General features: G+C 48.2%; 1 protein-coding gene and 1 pseudogene across 3 annotated transcripts in view; one reads left to right on the forward strand and one right to left on the reverse strand.

Annotated features, from left to right (window-relative positions):
• DCAF8 (DDB1 and CUL4 associated factor 8) overlaps window positions 1–19,669 on the forward strand; it is a 41,525-nt gene that overhangs the window by 15,535 nt on the left and 6,321 nt on the right. For all 3 annotated transcript variants that reach the window (XM_047092643.1, XM_047092642.1, XM_047092641.1), the window contains exons 4-11: window positions 602–1,275; window positions 2,210–2,350; window positions 3,866–3,960; window positions 8,939–9,049; window positions 16,510–16,582; window positions 17,058–17,115; window positions 17,623–17,730; window positions 19,033–19,163. In XM_047092643.1, coding sequence (XP_046948599.1) covers window positions 602–1,275; window positions 2,210–2,350; window positions 3,866–3,960; window positions 8,939–9,049; window positions 16,510–16,582; window positions 17,058–17,115; window positions 17,623–17,730; window positions 19,033–19,163 — 1,391 coding nt within the window. The remainder of the gene's footprint in view (window positions 1–601; window positions 1,276–2,209; window positions 2,351–3,865; window positions 3,961–8,938; window positions 9,050–16,509; window positions 16,583–17,057; window positions 17,116–17,622; window positions 17,731–19,032; window positions 19,164–19,669) is intronic.
• Window positions 11,861–12,236, reverse strand: LOC124521663 (40S ribosomal protein S25-like; annotated as a pseudogene).

Genomic DNA, 19,669 nt, shown 5'->3' on the forward strand with positions numbered 1-19,669 from the left:
GACCTCAAGGGAAGAAACTGGGATTTAGGAGGTGGGAGGTGGTGGTACTTCCTTGAAGTAGGAAATCGTTCTTCTCTACCTCCACTGTCAGAATGATTTTAATCTGTTATTTTCTGCCTTCCTCTAAGAAGATGGAGGTGCCAGCTGTTGCTGGGAATGGCTGTTCTTTTTTTTTTTTTTTTTTCCTATTTGACTTAATTGTTTGCTGTGCTTAATAGACGTGTGTCCAGCAGAACAGAGCTTAAGGTAGTTGTATCGGATGTACTTGGACTCCACCTGGCTGTGCTTTGCTAGAGAGAGGCGGTGGGGGCGGGGGGAGTTATCAGACTCTTGGGCTGCCCTGTGGTTCTTCACTTGGGTTGAAGCACCTTTGTTTGCCTGTGGCTTTGATCTTAATCTTTCCAGTTTCTTGTCCTGTACGAGACACCCCCCTCAGAAGGTAGTCTTTATGTTAAGCACTTGAACAAAAGCACGTCGACCAGAGTTGGTTTCTGGATCTTTGGGCGTGATGATTTCTTGGACCGAGGAGGGAACATCCTTCTGATCACTCTCCCGTTTCCTTGTTTTCCCCCTCGCCCGCCCATTCCTCACTACCATGCAGGAAGCCTGTCTAGCAGTCCAGAGGAGATGTCTGGCGCTGAGGAGGGGAGGGAGACATCCTCAGGCATTGAAGTGGAAGCCTCAGACCTGAGCTTGAGCTTGACTGGGGATGATGGTGGCCCCAACCGTGCCAGCACAGGAAGCCGGGGTACAGATACGGAGAGCTCAGGTGAAGACAAGGACTCTGACAGCATGGAAGACACTGGCCATTACTCCATCAACGACGAAAACCAAGTCCATGACCGCTCAGAGGAAGAAGAGGAAGAAGAGGAGGAGGAGGAGGAAGCGCACCCTCGGCGCCGTGTCCAGCGGAAGCGGGCCAACCGTGACCAGGACTCATCAGATGATGAGCGGGCCCTGGAGGACTGGGTGTCTTCGGAGACATCCGCCCTGCCTCGACCTCGGTGGCAAGCCCTTCCTGCCCTTCGGGAGCGGGAGCTGGGTTCTAGCGCCCGCTTTGTCTATGAGGCTTGCGGAGCAAGAGTCTTTGTGCAGCGTTTCCGCCTGCAGCATGGGCTCGAGGGCCATACTGGTTGTGTCAACACCCTGCACTTTAACCAGCGCGGCACCTGGCTGGCCAGTGGCAGCGATGACCTGAAAGTGGTGGTTTGGGACTGGGTGCGGCGGCAGCCAGTGCTGGACTTTGAGAGCGGCCACAAAAGCAATGTCTTCCAGGTGAGGCAAGGGAGCAGGACGGCCACTGGGAAAGTCAGGCAGGAGTTAGACAAGCCTGAGGTGCTTGGAGCGGGAGCAGACAGTGAGTCTGGACTGGCCTCAGGGCTCAGTCCTGCCGTGGCTCCCTTGATCACTTAGAGGAGTTAAATACGCTGAAAGAGCCATGACCGCCTTTCATTCTTCCCAAGCCTGGTGGCGGTCAGAAGCCTCGTTATAGGTCGGGTGCTTGGAAGTCATCAGGAAGGTACTCAGGGGACCCTGATAGAAGGCATCCATCTAAGAGCAGAGGCTCTTGAGCCAGACGGGGTTCCCATCCTGGCCCTGCCCCCTCGCTAGCTTTGTGATCTTGGGCAAATTCTGTAATCTCCGGCTTCAGTTTGTGTATCTGTAACGTGGAGCTAGTAACAGGATCGTGAGGATTAATACGGAAGCTGAGCAGTCTAGAATCCTGTCTTGTACTTAATAAACGTTTGATGAATATCTGTTAGTATTGTCCTTCTCGTTTACTCATCAGCCCCTCCATCATACTGCAACTAGCATTGATTCCTGGGTGGGAGCTCTTCTGCGGAGAGAAGGCACTGGTTGCCTTTGTAACAAGTTTCCCTTTGCTTCCTGAATCAAGATAGACTTTCCTCCTCTTTTCCTTACGGTTCTCTCCTCGTAGGCGTAGCCCTAGTTCACCTGAGCACTAATCCTGTGCCAGTTCAGCCTTCCAGAGTCACCTGCAATGCCGTCTTCTATCAGAAGGTTTTCCTCCCTCTTCTTTAACCTTTGGAAGAAACGGGATTTGAGCCAAGGGTATAAGGCTAGGAGAGCCAAGTTTCCAACCGTTGCCCAACAGAAGGGATGGGGTGGGGCCGTTATCCCGTGTTTTCCTCTCAGATTCACCTCCTCAATTTCTTTTGTGTATCCCTTTTTGTCATTAACGTTCCAGGCCAAGTTCCTTCCTAACAGCGGTGACTCCACCCTGGCCATGTGTGCCCGTGACGGGCAGGTGCGGGTAGCAGAGCTGTCTGCCACACAGTGTTGCAAGAACACGAAGCGTGTGGCCCAGCACAAGGGAGCGTCCCACAAGGTAAGCAAGCTCTCGCCCCCACGGTTGTGTGGTCCAGCTCCTCAGCCCCGGATCTCAGCCAAGGCCTTCGTAGATCTCTGCCCATTGTGTCCCTTCTGTTGTGGACACCTGCCTCACTTCTCTCCGTCCTAAAATTTGTAGCTGGAAAGGGAGAAAAAGCAGCCACAGCCACCCTAAACTTCTTGGAAGGCAAGTGTTTGAGAGCTCTCTGGATTTTGCACGTGTGGCATTCAGTTGATGAAGCCGAAGCCGACCCACGGTTGCTTTGGAAATCCTTGAGGTCTCCTGCGGCTTCCAAACTTCTTAAATCTACTTCGATTGTATCTAGAACATCTCAACGGCGCCAAAGCCCTAGTGGTCGGCTCTGGGCATGTGAGAGCACCAACTTTTTGCCCAGGTCTCAGGGCACAGACAGCACTATTTCTGGAAGCCCTATTTAGAACTGGGAATATAGGACAGACAGTCATGGGGGCAGCCAGTGAGGAGCTGCGAGCTGCCTAGTCTCAGAGTGGTCATACTGTGGGAGGAGAGTGGCCAGCTTTTACAAACCCTAAGCTAATGCGTATCCTTTTCTAGCCCAAATGGCTCGGAAAATATGAAAATTACCTATTTCTTTGATTCTTAAGCCTACCCCAAACCTGCTAGTTAGCTAATTTTTAGAACTACGATGTAAGAGAGTGACACTTGGGCACCATTTTTCTGCCCCCCCCCCGAGAGTGGAATTGATTTTGAGAATGAACCTTAATGGCTGACGTTTTTCTTTGGTATTGTTACTCAGATCCCTTGAGGACTTAGTTGAAAAAGCAAAACTCCTGTCCTCTTGACTTGTATGGGATCAACAAGCTCTAACTAATTCACACACAACAAGAGAGAATGGGTTTATTAGTTCTTTTCCTGGGGTTTTATAACAAAACAGCTAGGCAGGTTTCTCGCTTAGGTATTTAGTTAGTTAGTTAGTTAGTTATGGGACAGAGGGCACAAATGAGTGAGGGGCAGAGAAAGAGAAAGAGAGAAGTTGGGGCTCACCTGGGGCTTGTGTTTTACCCAAAGCAGGGCTCATGCTCACCCGAAGCAGGGCTTGAGCTCACCAGATGTGGAACTAGAACTCATGAACTGTGAGATCATGACCTGAGCCCAAGTCAGATGCTTAACGACTGAGCCACCCAGGCGCCCTCTTGAGATATTTAAAATGCAGTCCTTCCCGGGGTGCCTGGGTGGCTCAGTCAGTTAAGCATCCGACTTCGGCTCAAGGGTCATGATCTCACAGTTCATGAGTTAGAGCCCCCCATCAGGCTCTCTGCTGTCAGCATGGAGCCCACTTCAATCCCCCGTCTCCCTCTCTCTGTCTCTGCCCCCCCCCACTTGTGCACGCGCACACACACTGTCTCTATTAAGAGTAAATATTAAAAAGTAAATAGTAAATAAAATGCAGTCCTTCTTAAAGATAAAGGAATAAACTAGATGGCCCTGATTCTAATCTGTAGAAACCTCATCCTTTCTTTTTTTCTCCTTCAGTTGGCCCTGGAACCGGACTCTCCCTGTACGTTCCTGTCTGCAGGTGAAGACGCCGTTGTTTTCACCATTGACCTCAGACAAGACCGGCCAGCTTCGTAAGTGTAGCAGTAGATATTTTTACATCACTGGACCTCTTGGCCTTGAAAGTACCCTACGTGTCCTAGGTAATACCCACCTCTCCGGTCAGTCCCCAGAGTCCCTCTGTGCCTATGCTAAGAAGCAGATTGAGGTTTAGGGCAATTCCTCACTTCTTTGTTGTTGTTTGTCTGTTTCTCAGCAGCGTAGCACTGTTCATGTGTACTTTTATTTCCAGAACGAGATTCAGTCATCTTACGTGTGAGCTTGAATAACTTGTTGATCTCCTCTCCGTTCACTTGGGTGCCACTCAGCTCACCCACAGGAAGCACATCACCCTGCAGGGCAGCTGAGAGATACGGTCCTATGTAGTTTTCAGTCATTTATAGAAACATGTAAACAAATGATAAATCTTGAACAAAAATATTGGTAGCTGTAATAGAGTTCTGTCTTATCACAGCTCATTTATACATGAATTTGAGACTCGTGGTTAATGATTAAACCCTTATCAGCTATGTGATCTCATAGAAGGAACATAGCATCTTGCTTGGATCTGGACAGACCTGGGTCAGATTACGACTCAGGCACTACTAGTTACGACCTATCTGACTTTTCTGAACCTCAGTTTCTTCTGTCTGACTTTGGGCATAATCAGTATATCTTACTCTCTTGTCTCTGAGGGTTATTGATAAAGGTGCTTGAAGCCCCAGCGTAGTGTCTGGCACTGTGTTTGGAACTGATTATATTATGGCTACTAATTATTTTACTGTGTTAAAATTTTAGTTCTTATAATAAACAAGTACATCTTGTTTAAAAATTTCAAATAATAAACTATGTGGGCAAAATGTATATGATTCTTCATGCACATCTCCCCCACCCCCACTTTTCTAGCTATTGGTAACCGTTGTTAAAAATTTTGGAATACCTTTTCAATCCTTTTTTATACTTTTATGTATCTTAATATATACATATATGTTTCACCCATGTATATATATACGTACATACACGTAGGACTCTGCAATTTGCTTTTTTCATGTTATAATGTGTTTTTGTAGTTCTTTCTACATCAGACCATAAAGGTCTACTTTACAGCATTGGTGTAATACAGTTTATTTAATTGCTACCTTGTTGATGGATTATCTAGATTTTTTTATTGTCTTGTTAGTCTTAAAAATCGTAACAAATTTTGGGGTGCTTGGCTGGCTCACTCAGTAGAACATGGGACTTTTTTTTTTTAATGTTTATTTTGAGAGAGTGTGCACGCGCACGCGCGCGCACACACACACACACACACACACACACAGACACACACACACACAAGAGCTGGGGAGGGGCAGAGAGGGAGAGAGAGAGAGAATCCCAAGCAGTCTCCACGCTGTCAGCACAGAGCCCAACTCTGTCAGCACATGAGCCGAATTCACGAATGTGAGATCATGACCTGAGCCAAAACTAAGAGTCAGACATCTAACGGACTAAACCACCCAGGCGCCCCTAGGGAATATAATCTTAAGGCTGATTATTATTAGACTTATTTTATTTTTTCTTTCTTTTTATTTATCTTTTTAAGTAAGCTCTATGCCCACCATGGAGCTTGAACTCCCGACCCCAAGATCAAGTCATACGCTCTCCCGACTGAGCCAGCCAGGCACTCCAGACTTTTATTTTTAGAAAGGTCACTATAGAAAATGTTGTCTAGAAAGTGGAAGAATTTAAAAAATGTTTTAGGCTTGTAGAAAGGATGTACTGTACTTCTATAAACCTTCAAGAGAATGAAGATTGGGAGATTATAGGTTTTACTGGAAGGTGAACAGGCCTGGGTGACAACAGATCTACCTTCTAGACTAGCTTGCAGTTGTTTAGTTGTGAGGAAATAAATTAATTTCTTGATCTGCATGTTTGTGGTTTTCATTTTAAAGTTCCAGAGTAGGGGCAGGGGGAGAAACGCAGAGGTGAAGCAAATGGGCTGAGTTTGTTCGGTCTGCTCTGGTAGAGAGCTGTGAGGCAGGTGGGAGAGAGCTTATCCTGTGCGTCAGGTCCTAGGAAAACCACTGTGAGGCCACAAGGAGTTGGGAGCCCAGTACTGGGCAGAACAGATGAGTGTGTTAGCTTACTGGATTTGGAATGAAATGATGTACACGGTGGCTCTAGTGTGAGCAGTGATAGATGGGGAATGTAGGAGAAACTTCACGTAGGAGCAGGCCCAGATTCCGGATTTGGGGAATCAGGGACTGTGAGTTTTCAAAAAGTTTTTGCTTTAAGGATTGAAATAGTAGCGGAAAGCTTGACTGAGGTGGGGAGCTGAATGGCTGGAAAATCCAAGCTATTCTTAAGTTTAAGCTGGTACGTGAACATCCACTTACATCAGAGACGTTTTTGTGTGAAGCTGGCGTAAGGGGAACTTTTACGTATTTATGATAGCTGCGTCTCTGGAAGCTGGTGGTATTGGCCAACCTCTTAGGAAAAGAGTTGGCTTTGGAGCTGTGGATGGGATATTCGTTTAGCCAGTGGCAGCCAGTTTGAGATCTTCTTCAAAGGAATTCTTTGGCCTGACTTGTAATTATTTTCCTTTTTTTTTTTATTTTTTTGCTGGAACATACCTGCTTACTAAAAAACTGCAAATTTTATAGCGAAACTTAGTAAATTTGTTTGCTGTGTTTTTGTGTGCTGCCTCCTCCTAATGTGAAAAACATTTTTCCCCCTGCTGCCATCGCGATTAATCATTGAAACAATTTTTTTTTTAAGTTTTTATTTAAGTAATCTCTACACCCAACATGAGACTTGAACTCACGACCCCAAAATCAAGAGTTGCATGCTCTTTCGACTGAGCCAGCCGGGTACAAGATTAATCATTTTTATAGCACATCTGCCAGTTCCCCAGAGGGCCCAAGGTACTCTGCATTTATCCACCGGGAGAGAGAATTCTTTGTTTCAGGTGAATAAAGTGAAGCATTAGAAAGATTGAGTTCTGTCAGGATTACAGGACAGTGAAGCCCTATTTCATAATCTGTCCCTTTTTTTTTTTTTTAAGTTTATTTATTTTGAGGTGGGGAGAGACAGAGAGAGAGGCAGAGAGAGACTCCAGCTCGCACCCAGAGAGCCCCATGTGGGGTTCAAACTCCCAAACTGTGAGATCAGGACATGAATTGAAGTCAAAAGTCGAAAGCTTAACCAACTGAGCCACCCACGTGTCCCCAGGTTTCTTCCTTTTGCTTCCACGTGGTCACCTTTATATTTGTCTGACCCTCTCCTTCTGAAGGTCCAAACTGCTGAGAAAATGGAATGGTCCTGTGAAAAGCAGCATCTGCTCGTTCTCCCTGTCTACAGCCCGATTAGACGGGGCACCCGGGTGGCTCGGTCGGTTAAGCGTCCAGCTCTTGATCTTGGCTCAGGTCATGATCTCTTGCTTCATGAGTTTGAACCCTGTGATGGGCTCTGAGCTGACAGTGCATAGCCTGCTTGGGATTCCTTCTCCTCCCCGCCCCCGTCCACTTGCGTGCTCTCTTTCAAAAAAACAAAAACAAATGATTAGAGCTGTCTCTTCTCCACTGCTGGTTTTATTCCTTAAACTCTTTTTGGAGTGTTTTCTACCTTGTGTTTTTGAGGGTTGTGTATGTGTGTGTATTTCCTAATGACATTCATTTTTCATGATTTCCATCTACTGTTTTAATGAAAGGTTACAGAGATTTTAAAATCAAGTAAAATCTCTCCACTTTGCTTAGCGCATTTCTAGGCTGGAGTGACTTTGACCAGGCAGAGAGGATGCTAAAATCATTTCTTTACCAAGAAGCTCGTTGTCATGGTTATATTTCTTTCAGTTTCCATAGCAACAAGATGAGCAAAAGTCTAGAATTAAAAACGAAAGCTAGAACCCAGCCCTTTCCTTCCCAGTCTTTCATTTCCTGTAAATTTACTAACCTCTGTGATGTCACATTTGACTGGCTGGACGCTTAGACCTGGGAAGCCGTAGTGCCACCTTCAAGCTGGGACCGAATAGAATTATTTAGTCCGAGTCTTCTGGCTACAGCTTCAGAATTTTAGAGAGTTTCCTCAGGACCCCAGTACCCTCCTAAGGACTGCCTTTTGTGGTACAATCAGAGGAGTAATTTAGAGAGGATTAGCCAGCCTTGTAGACAGCTGTCTTCTTAGGAATCTCCTCTCCTAGCTCGCTTCGGGTAAAGGAAGAATGCTGGTTTCCTCCGGGCTGTCCCTGTGCCAGGAAACTGTGGCTTGTCAGTCTTCAGTGTGCATGTTTAGAGCTGGGTTGTGACACTTCTGTGGAATCCGGGAGACAGATTTAACCCTAAGGTCCCTTCTGGCCACTGTTTTCATGATTGGTCCTCTTGCTGACTGCTCCCAGATGATTGGGAGGGTGTTTTTATCTAGGACGGGAAGGTATGGGCAGGGTCGTCATGTTGGGCTCCAGCTAAACTGACACCACCTGGGGAGCAGTACTTTTGCGTACGTGTACCTTACATGTCTTGGGGAACACCGGAAAATGACTTCACTACACATTTGTTTTTCCATTCCTCAAAGTAGCATTTATTAAATATACGTGGAAGTGATTTTGTCTTGTTCTTGTTCCAGTGTTCAAAACTAACAAAACCACTTTTTCCGTTTCTAAGTTTTTATTTATTTATTTATTTATTTATTTATTTAGAGAGAACATGCACAAACATGTGAGTGGGGGCGGGGGAGGGGGAGAGAGAGAGAGAGAGAAAGAGAGAGAAAGAAAGAATCCCAAGCAGGCTCGTCGCTGTCAGCTCAGCGCCTATCACCGGACTTGAACTCATGAATCGTGAGATTATAACCTGAGCAGAAATCAAGAGTCAAATGCTTAACCGACTGAGCCTCCTGGTGCCCCAAGACCACTTTTTTCTTTCTTTCTCAATCAGAATCTGGTTTCTTCGTAGCTTTGTCTGCATTACTCTCTGCTCTCTCTTGCCATGACCATCTGGGTATTTTCGAGAATATAACTTTTCTACTTTTCTACTCTTAAAGGAAACTGGTGGTGACAAAAGAGAAGGAGAAGAAAGTGGGGCTCTATACGATCTATGTGAATCCTGCCAATACCCACCAGTTTGCAGTGGGTGGACGAGATCAGTTTGTAAGGTGAGTCTGGCTCCTTTGTGTCTCTGAGGAGTTTGAGACTTGACGCATTGGCTGCCGCCAGGTGTCTCTTGTGGGAATGTGGGAATGGCCTAGGAATCCATTGCCCGCCATCTTGAGTTTTTTATCGTCTTCCAAAGAGTTTAAGCTCCTTCTGAGGCATTCTTTTCCCTAATGTAACAGTCCTGATGTGGGGGGTGGGGGGTAGCTTACCATATTATAGAGATGATCAAGTTTTAAAGAAGTTTGATAAATTGGCCAAGGTCCCTACAGAGCAGCTGAGACATAAACCCAGGTTTACTAGCAAATCCTCTATTGGTAAATATTTTCCACCATTTTTCATGTATAAGTTAACATGTGCTAAAAATTTTGAATGGTTTCACATACAGATCTGAGTGGGAGTTCTCACTGTGAACTCAGGGTTTTTGACTCCCACCGTCATGAACCAGTTTTCTTTTTTCATAGTGATACCTTCGTCACTGTGAACATTTGCTATAACACTTGCTGTTGAGGCCCATCCTAAGGAAAACCAGACTTCAGAGATTCAGTGCTCATGTGCACCACTTAGCTTCCTTCTAGCCCTTCGTCACAAACTTAGTCACGTCACAAAACCCCTACCCAGTTGGCCTGCGTGAACTATATTTCTGTGGCTATACCATCCCCCTTTGCTGAGTGATCATCAGTTTAAAAGGGAGGAGACAGAGGATCACTAGGAAAATAAATGACTTTTTGCTTTCCTGGTGGTGGGTGGAAAGCATTATCTTCCTTTTTCAACGAAAACTCATTTTTATAACTGTATTCTGAAATTAATTTCATTGATAAGTGTCTTGGGGATAGATTCAGTTTTTAGAAATGCATGAGAGATGACCTTCCCTTGTTCAAGAATCCTGCCACAGGAGAATTGGGCAACTTTGTTACTCTCTACTTCCTGTTTCCCTTGCTTTTCAAATTCCTGTCCTTTATTCACCAATAACAGATACATAGTGGTAGTTTTTGTTTTGTTTTGTTTTTGAAATAAGAAGCAGTTGATCAACAGGGGTTGGAGTTGTCAGAACGACCAGGTGGTACCTCCTGCAAATAGGGCATTTACTGAAATTCCTGATTTGGATTTCCTGCCTAGAGTCCTGGATTGCTTGAAAAGTCCGTGTCTGTAGATAATTCATCCACTGGTCCTTGATGTTTGGAGGAGACTGAAGCAGTTGGCTTTATTGAGAACTGCAGTCGATAATGCCTTAATCCAAAGCTAATACTTGGCCATGGTTAGAGTAAAGCTGGAAATTAGTTTTAGCATTTCAGCACAAGGGGAAATACTTTGATTTTCTGTTTCTTACCAGCTTCAGTATCCCCTGTCCCTTTGTACACCCCAGATTCTGAGGAGATACAGGCTGTTTACTTGGCAGAAGCCTGTGTGGGTCTTGAGGCCCCCTGACCCTGTGCCAGCAGATGGCCCTCGGAGCATCCCAGCTCTTCTCTGACGTTAGGGTCATCCCCAGTTTGTCTGGCACCTCTTCGGTTCAGCCAGGTGAATGTTTTGGGATTTCCCCATCAGAGCTCACCTTTTCGGTACAAATTTGAAAGTATCGTTACTGGATAGTTTACATCATACGCCAGTAGCTTTCATTCCTAGCCTAAAGGAATTCCTTCAAGGGAACACGGAGAAATAGCTTACTCATCCTCAAGGCCTTTGCATCATGAATACAAAATTTTGTTTTAGTGTTGTGAGGGAGCGTTGAAAGGAAGCCTAGAGAGGCATGCTTTTTGGTCTGTGAGCCCAAAAAGGTGGGGGAAGGAGGGGAAAGAAGGGAAAAAGTAGGCAAATGGAGATGGTGGAGGTGTGAGTGCCTCCTACTAAATCTTGTTTGGGTTGGTTAACGAATCGAAAGGCGTGAAGAAGAGGAGAATGTATCAGATGAATGAATCCTGTGGTGGTTGGTGGACAGGTAAATATATTGGTAAAGGACTTGGAGTGGGTAGATGGTCCCTTTGCTTCCCTGTCCTTGGGCTGATCTTCACAAAACAGAGAACATTAGATTACCGGCAGGTGGCGGGGAAGAGGAGGTGAGGCGGGAAGAGAGAGACTATAACGTGACAAGTTGGTGGGTACCTGGAGGAGCGTGGAGGGAGGTAACATAAGGGTGCTGGGTGCTGAGGTCATGCCGAAGCCACTCTTTATCTGATTTAAAATGTGAAGGGCATAGAAAGACTCACTGCCGCGGAGATGTCACTTCTTCCCAATTGGATCTGCTGATTTGGTGCAGTTCTAATCAACATCCCAGCAAGTTATTCTATGGATAGTGACAAACCCTTTCTAAAGTTTATACAGAGAGGCAGGAGACCCATAACAGTCAACACGGTGTCGAAGGGCAAGAACAAAGCTGGAGGACTGACGCTACCCGATTTCAAGACTTACAGTAACGAAGATGGTGTAGTTCTGGCAAAACAACAGACAGACAGATCAGTGGGCTAGACCAGAGAGCCCAAAAGTAGACCTGTGTGAGTGTAGTCCCCTTACCTCTGACAAAGGAGTGTAGGCAGTCCAGTGGAGCAGAAGTAACCTCTTCCACAGATGGTACTGAGACAGCTGGGCATCCACGTGTGGAAAAAAAGGGAATCTAGGCACACGCTTTACACCCTTCACAAAAACTGACTCGGGTGGATCATAGACCTACCAGTAAAACCCCAAACTATAAAACTCTTAGGTGATCATGTAGGACAAAACCCAGATGACCTTGCTGGGGTATGGTGATGCCTTTTTACTTCAATTTTGATTTAATAAGTTTTTATTGTCTAAAACGTACAATTGGTGGGATCTATTCATGCGTCTTCACCAGCGGCTGGGGCATCTCCGTCCTTGGTGTTCCTGGTGTAAATAGCTTGAGCTCTGTACTTTGAAACCAGTTTGATAAATCCTTCGCTAAGGAGCTCCTGAGGGGCTGCCTCGGCCAGAAAACCTCAAATCCCCGGTGTCTCAGGATGGACAACAGCTAGAGTCTGAGCTTATGGTTAGGAACGGCCTTCTGGAGTTTGTCATGAGTTGCTTTGTCAAACAAGACCAGGTTATGGAGCTTGTCCCAAACTTTGCCTTTGGACACTTCTTTTTGGCCTGGCCCCCAGATTTGTTCACTGGGTCTTTGTCTTTTTTGGCCAACTTTTTGGCATCTTTCTTCTTCTCGTCGTCCTTGGGTGGCATTGCAAAGCTCAGAGAGCAGCGGGCACCCCCGCGGGCCTTGCTGAGATGTTGGACCAAAAGTGGTGACGCCTTTTCAGATACGACACCAGAGACACAGTTTGTGAAAGAAACAGTTGATAAGATGGACTTTATTAAAATGAAAAACTTCTGCTCTGTAAAAGACACTGTCGAAGAGAATTAGAAAACAAGCCACAGATTGGAATTAAGTATTTGCAAAAGACCTATCTGAGAAAAGACGGTTGTTTAAAATACATAAAGAACTTTTAAAACTCAACGATAAGAAAACAGCTCAAAAAAAAAAATGGGTCAGAGACCTTAACAGACGCCTCACTGAAGAAGGTATATAGGTGGCAAGTAAATACATAAAAAGGTGTTCCACCTCTGTGTCGTCGGGAAAATACATATTAAGCAACGAGAGACTGCTACAGAACACGGACCACAGCAGCTGCTGGCAGGTATGTGGAGCCACGGGAACTCTAACAATTGCTGGGAATGCAAAACGGTACAGCCACGTTGGAAGACAGTGTGATCGTTTCTCATAGATCTCAACGTGCTGTTCCGTTTGATGCAGCAGCCACGCTTCTTGGTATTTATCCAGAGGAGCCGAACACTTCTGTCCACAACGAAACCTGTACACGACGTGCGTCGCAGCTCTGTTCGTCGTTACCAAAACTTGGGAACAACCAAGGTGTCCCTCAGTGGCTGAATGCATAAACTGGGACATCCAGATAATGGGATGGGATTCAGTGCTAAAAACGAAATGAGCTAACGAGGCACAGAAAGACATGGAGGGACGTGAAATGCATATTACTAAGTAAAAAAAACAAACCAATCTGAAAAGGCTACATACTATGCGATCCCAGCAACATGATATTCAGGAAAAGGCAGTAAACTATGAGGACAGTAAAAATACTAGTGGTTGTTACGGGAGAGGCGAGAAGAACAGGCAGAGCACAGAGGATTTTGGGGACAGTGACAGCGCTCTGTATGGTACCATAATCATGGGTAGGTGTCATCATCCATCTGTCCAAACCTGTAGAAAGGACCACGTCAAGAGCGAGCCCTCGGGTAAACTGTGGACTTTGGGCGATCGTGACGTGTGGGTGTAGCTTCATCCTTGGTAAGAGCAAACACAAACCACTCTGGTGGGTGTTGTTGATAATGGTGGGGATCACGCTCACGTGTGGACAGAGAGTGTATGAGAAATCTCTGTCAGCTCTCTCAACTTGACTGTAAGCCTGGGACTGCTCTAAAAAATAAAGTCTCTGCCATTTGAAATTTCTTCCTGTCCTATGCTCAGAAAATAAGGGAAAAATTCGTATTCATCTTTGTATCGGCGCTGTCTGGCTCAGTAATTGACAAGCTACACTGCCTGTTTTTTTTCCTAAGTAAAGTTTTATTGGAGCACAGCCCTGGCTGTTCATCTACGTGTTATCCAAGGCTGCTTTTATGCTACCACGGCAGAGTTCAGTAGTTGTATCAAGGACCAGGTGGCTTGTCAGCTTAAAATATTCACTATCTTGCCATTTAAGAAAAAGTTTACCAACCCCTAGTCTAGCTTCACAGCTAGAATATAGTAGTTTTTTTTTTTTTTTTAAGTTTATTTATTTTGAGAGCGGGAGCACATGCACGGGGGTGGGATGGTGGGGTGGGGGGGGGGGGCAGAGAGAGAGAGAATCCCAAGCAGACTCCATGCTGTCAGCACAGAGCCTGACATGGGCTTGATCCCATGAACTGGGAGATCTGACCTGAGCCAAAAATAAAGAGTCCAATGCTTAACCGGCTGAGTGCCCCCAGGCGCCCCGTAGAATATAGTAGGTTCTTGATAAATACCGAAGAAAGGGGAAGGAATGTAAAGATTTCCTCATAAAGAGGAGGGGCAGAGCGCATTAGATACTGAGGAATACTGAATGGTCCGTATACCAAAATATTGCATATTTAAATGTGTTTTACAGGGCACCTGGGTGGCTTAGTCGGTTAAGTGTCCGACTTTGGCTCAGGTCATAATCACAGGTCGTGGGTTTGAGCCCTGCATCAGGCTCTGTGCTGACAGCTCTGAGCCTGGAGCCTGCTTCGGATTCTGTGTCTCCCTCTTTCTCTGCCCCTCCCCTGCTCATGCTCTGTCTCTGTCTCTCTCTCTCTCAAAAATAAATAAACATTAAAAAATAAGTAAATATGTTTTACTAATTTGCAGACTTACAAAGTTTACGATTGCTTAGTGACATTTAAGGATTGTTGGTTTAGTTTAGAGGGAAAAAACTGATTATCAGATGCTCTGTTTGTTGAAGAGTACTAATTAGCAATATAGCAGTCTCCTATTTGTGGGTTTTTTTTTTTTTTTTTTTTTTGATAGCTAGGGGAGGGGCAGAGAGGGAGGGAGACGCAACTAAGCAGGCTCCGCGATGTCAGCACAGAGCTGTACATGGGGCTCAAACCCACGAAATGTGAGATGGTGACCTGAGCCGAAACCAAGAACCAGACGCTTAACCAACTGAGTCACCCAGGCACCTGTCCTATTTGTCTTTTCTTTATTCGGTGTTCATTTAGCAAAGATTTCTGGGTAATTCTCGACGCAGGAGGATATTAAGCAAGAAATTGTGGAGAATAGAAGTATGTATTGATTCATTCATTTCTTCATCCAGTGTTTACTAAGCACCTGCTATGTGCTAGACACACACTTGACTAGACATACAGGGAGCATTCTGGAGAAACAGGTATGTAAGGATTAAAAATATTAAGTAACTACCCAGGATTACTCATCTACTAAGTAGCAGAGTTAGTATTTGAACTCAGATCGTACGCCTCAGATATGGTAGAAACCCTTTCACCATGCTGTTCTTTCTCACAGAGGAAATATTAAAGACAAAATTAGCGTATCAGGTAGAGGGAGCAGTGTGTGTGGAGGTGAGAGAGTAAGGTTGCGACACGGTGTCTTCAGGGAAGCATCGCTTTTTTGTTTTGTTTTTGTGTAACGTGTAGGATCTTTTGAGAAGAGATGGAGAGTTGTATGTACTAAGGAGTTTGGACTTTATTTAGTAGAAAATACAGAGTCACTGAGTAGATTTTAAGCCGGGAATCTACACAAAATACTGCGTTTTGGAATGATTCTGGTGACGACATGAGCAAGGAGGTCAGAAGGATACAAATAATCTCAGTGAAACCTCTCTCTAGGTTGCGGTTTCCCTATACAGAGGCTGGAGAGCTGAAGACCCGGCCTCTGGGGAACATGGGCATTTTAGAGAGACAGACAGACGAGCTCATGAACACCAGTAAGGGGCCGTTGGCCATCAAGGAAAGACACCGTTTGAGGGCAGGAGTGGTGAACGCTGTCGGGATGCGAGAGAGACGCCCCGAGATCCTGCTGTGGGTGGAGGCCGTCAGGTCCTGGTGACTTGAGCCAGACAAGTCTCAGTAGTGGGCTGAGGGCCGAGGCTGGACTGCAGTGGATTGAGAAGTGAATAGGGAGGAGGTGAAAACGTTGATGCAGGTTGCTCTGCTTAGTAATTTGACTACAACAGGGAAGGGCAGAAAAGGCAGCGGTGGGGCCGGTCAGTGGAGGGAGGGTTTTTGGGAAGTGGGCAGACAGGCACGAGGAGGAGGTTGAAGAGTAGACGGACGGAATCAGGTCCTGCAGGGATGAAGTTAAGAGCAGCTGCGGAGAGGAGGCGTGGAGACTGGAGGAAACACGCCGCCGTGTGTGGTTTCTCCCTGATGTCCAGCGCCTGGCGGGACGCTCGCACACGACATCTGCCCCAGATGTTGGAATGGATGGTCAGAGGTTGGGTTGCAGAGATGAGGGAAGGGGACCGTGGTTGGATGGGAATGAAGGCAGGAGAGAGGACGTCTGGAGGAGATCCTGGTGTGGTGGGTGTTCGTAATTGCCACCGTGGGGAACGAGAGGGAGAACCAGCCAAGTAAGGGACCAAGACGGGACCGAAGACCCGAGGACTTGCACGAGCCCGGCCTGGTAGCAGCGGACCCTGTTGGGGAGCTTTCAGTGGAAATCAACAGTAAGCGATTACAAGCTGGGAGAGGAGAGAAGCCGCTTCAGGCTGATGTGGTTTAGGATTACCACCTGGAGAAGAGCTAGGGTTTGGAAGGGGGTAGGAGGGGCGGGCCTTCAGGGAAGAGCGGGAGCCAGAAGCTTGGTTGGGGACTGTCCTTTATCTGTCCTGACCTCCCACTGGCCGTGGTTCCTGCCACTTCGCATTGCAGCTCTTCAAGGGACCGGTTTGTTAAGTTGTAACATCTCCGTCGTTTCTGCCCATGGCAGGATTTACGACCAGAGGAAAATTGATGAGAATGAGAACAACGGAGTGCTCAAGAAATTCTGTCCTCACCACCTGGTAAGGTTCACGAGGGGCCGGTGGTTCCAGGCTTCCCCGACTCAACCCCAAGGCTGTCCCCAAACTTGTCGGCCTGGCGGGTGGAGCTTGGACTTTGGAGTCAGACCCCTGGATTTGAATCCTGGCTCCACCACTTACTGGCTTTGCGGTCTCCGGCAGTCGCTTCACCTCCGTTAGCTAGGTTTTCTTAGCGACAAAGTGCGGAGGTAAAGATAACTGCCTTGCCCCGTGACGGTGGGGCTGAGTGAGATAGGGCGGATGTAGGATGGCTGGCATCCTACAGAAGACGGCCAGCCGAAAGCCCTCTCCCCCGAGGCGGCCACGTGTCACTGGCTGTACTCCTGTCCGTCTCTCTCTTCCGCTCTCTCACTCTCTGGGAGAAGATGTAGGGGAGTTTGAAGGAAAACCTGTTTCCTGAAGGTGGTGTGACAAGTGGGGGGGTGGGGCATCAGTCAGTATCTGCTCCTTATTGCAGGTGAACAGTGAGTCCAAAGCAAACATCACCTGTCTTGTGTTCAGCCACGACGGCACAGGTACGTGCGCAGGGCCCGGCTCTGAGGCTGGCGCGCCCCCTCTGTCCAGGGAGCTGCCGGGCCAGTGAGGCGCGTGCCCTCCGGCGCTCACCGCCGTGCCCTGGCTCCGAGCGGAGCAGCTGGGGAGTAGTCGCTGCTGGTGAGCACACGAGCGGGAGGACACAGCAGACGACCCCCGGAGGCGCCGGGCGCCACCCGCAGATCAGATTTCGCAGCGCCCGTCCCGAAGCCCAGGCTCCTTGCCTGAGCAGGTGCTCACGCCTTCGGCTCCTCCTCGAGTCAGTGGGTGTGACCTTCCTGAGCACCCTGCTACCCCTGGGTTGGCAGCGTGTTCTCAGTCTACCCTGGACACCTGACCTGCCTGCCGTTCCAACCGAGTGAGATGGGTGCCATCCCCGGGTATTAGGAGGGGGCACTACCGGCCAGAAGCTGCACCCCAGCCCCCGACTCCTGGTCCCGGCTGTTTTTCAGCCTTTGCCTTCACTACTGTCTGCTTGTTCTTGGCAGAGCTCCTGGCCAGTTACAACGACGAAGACATTTACCTCTTCAACTCCTCTCACAGCGACGGGGCCCAGTATGTGAAGAGATACAAGGGCCACAGAAATAATGCCACAGGTGAGGCTGTCTTTTAGTTTCTGTCCGGTGGCTTAGAGAACTGCAGTGTTTCGATCAGGTTGTACAGATAAGAACTACCTGAGGGACTTGGCAGGGGGAGGGTGTCCCTGATTAATTGGTCAGGGGTTTTCACGGGCCTGCTGTGCTCAAGCACGGAGGGCCCGAAGCCCCTCGATCCCTGCAGTGAGGTTACTTCCTCTGGGCGTAAGGAGACGTGGGTGACTATTTTTCCAGGCGACTGCAGGCTTACCAGGCTTGTCGGGGAGTCTGGGAAAGCCGCCCGCTGCCGGTGGTACCGAACTGCCTGAAATGGGGAGCTGCTCACTCTAGGGTGGAGGGGGCGGTGGGCCTCTGGGAGGAGCCAGAGGAGGAGGGTGGTGCTGGGGGCTCCTCCCCAGTCTGCGGCAGGAACGGCCGTCTGGGTTCTGCGTGTGGCTGCCTAGCTTCGCCGTGCCACGGACTCACTCACTGCCGACCTTTCGGAAATGCCGAAGCGTGGCTTCTGTCTTCAGACATCTGATTCAGCTGGCGTGGGGTACAGCGTGGTTGGAGTTCTTGAGAAGCTCCCTACTGGACTCTCGTGTACAGAAAAGTTGGGGTGGCCACGGCTCTGTTGCTGCCACCACTCCCAACAAGTATCTGTCATAATTTTGACTTGGAGGGACGTGTCCTTTCCTTCCGAGCGAGTGAGGAGAGCGGGAGAACTTGGGCTTGGAACTTAGTCCACGGGCAGCCAGGGCGAGGGTGCAGCCCCGTGCTCGGCGCGGAGCTTGGGCCCCCAGCTCCCCTAGCCACGTCCCAGAGTGGAGCCCTGTTGTTCAGTCTTGGGTACGGGCGCTTCTTACGGGCAGCTGTGGCATATTCCTCTGTCGTCCTTAGCCCCGCTGCCGGCCCAGGAAGCACTGACGGGGTTCTAAGGAAGCACACAAACCAAGGATGGGCCGGGAGTGTGGAACAGGGCTGCCTAGTGGGGTGATTCAGGCCGGGACAGGTAAGGCATTCGTGAGGCCGGGGGTGCCCCGCAGGGTATAGACCACGGTGATTGAGGCTGCCACCGAGGGACCGGAGCCCCTCTGCCCCACGGAGCTCTTGGAGGGACTAGAAGCAGGCTCGGGGAATGGCATGACTCTTGCTCTGTCTGTTGTGTACGCACAAGCCCTTGATTTGGTTTGTGAAAATGAAAGGGATTCTGTGGCTCTTTGCTGACTCGGACTTTGTGAATAACTAAATTCCCTATGAGGTAAATACATACAGGCCTGATGCCAACTTCCGTGTGGTTTCTTCCCTCGTTCATCGTTTCAGTAAAAGGCGTCAATTTCTATGGCCCCAAGAGCGAGTTTGTGGTGAGCGGCAGTGACTGCGGGCACATCTTCCTCTGGGAGAAGTCCTCCTGCCAGATCGTGCAGTTCATGGAGGGGGACAAGGGAGGCGTGGTGAGTACGCTGTGCCGGCCTGGCCGGCTCCCTGCTCTTCTCGCCGTTGAGGTAGGTGTTCGCAGGGCCCCTGAGTTCACTGTGGCGGCGCGATGCCCTGTCTTGGAGTCTGGCCAGCCACATCGAAGGCACCAGGGGGTGCTGAGGTTTGCACGGAATGTTTTCTCCCGTGTTCTGCCTTCTGCCCCTCTGAGGCATGGTTTGTTCGGGAGAGAAAGGGACTGTAGGGAAGAGCCTGTGGCCCGAATGGGGGGTCTCTAGCCGTGCACCTTTTCTGAAAGGAGAGCACTGGAGTTCAGGGCACTCCCATCGTGCCCGGTGCCAAAGGGGTCTCCGTGCCACGTGCCTCATCCCGTAAGAGTAGCTGAGTAGGCATCTTGACTAGATCCTGGGTCAGCGGATACGAGGTAGAAGGAGCACTTTTCAGGCAGTTGGGAGAGTCAGAATATGGTCCACACATCCTTCCGTGGGGCATTCAATGTTAGGTTTCTGTCATGTGACAATAG

Source organism: Lynx rufus, unplaced genomic scaffold, assembly GCF_022079265.1.
Source record: "Lynx rufus isolate CCGP_SWC_20201006 ecotype Redwood Valley unplaced genomic scaffold, mLynRuf1.p SCAF_31, whole genome shotgun sequence".
Taxonomy (NCBI): domain Eukaryota; kingdom Metazoa; phylum Chordata; class Mammalia; order Carnivora; family Felidae; genus Lynx; species Lynx rufus.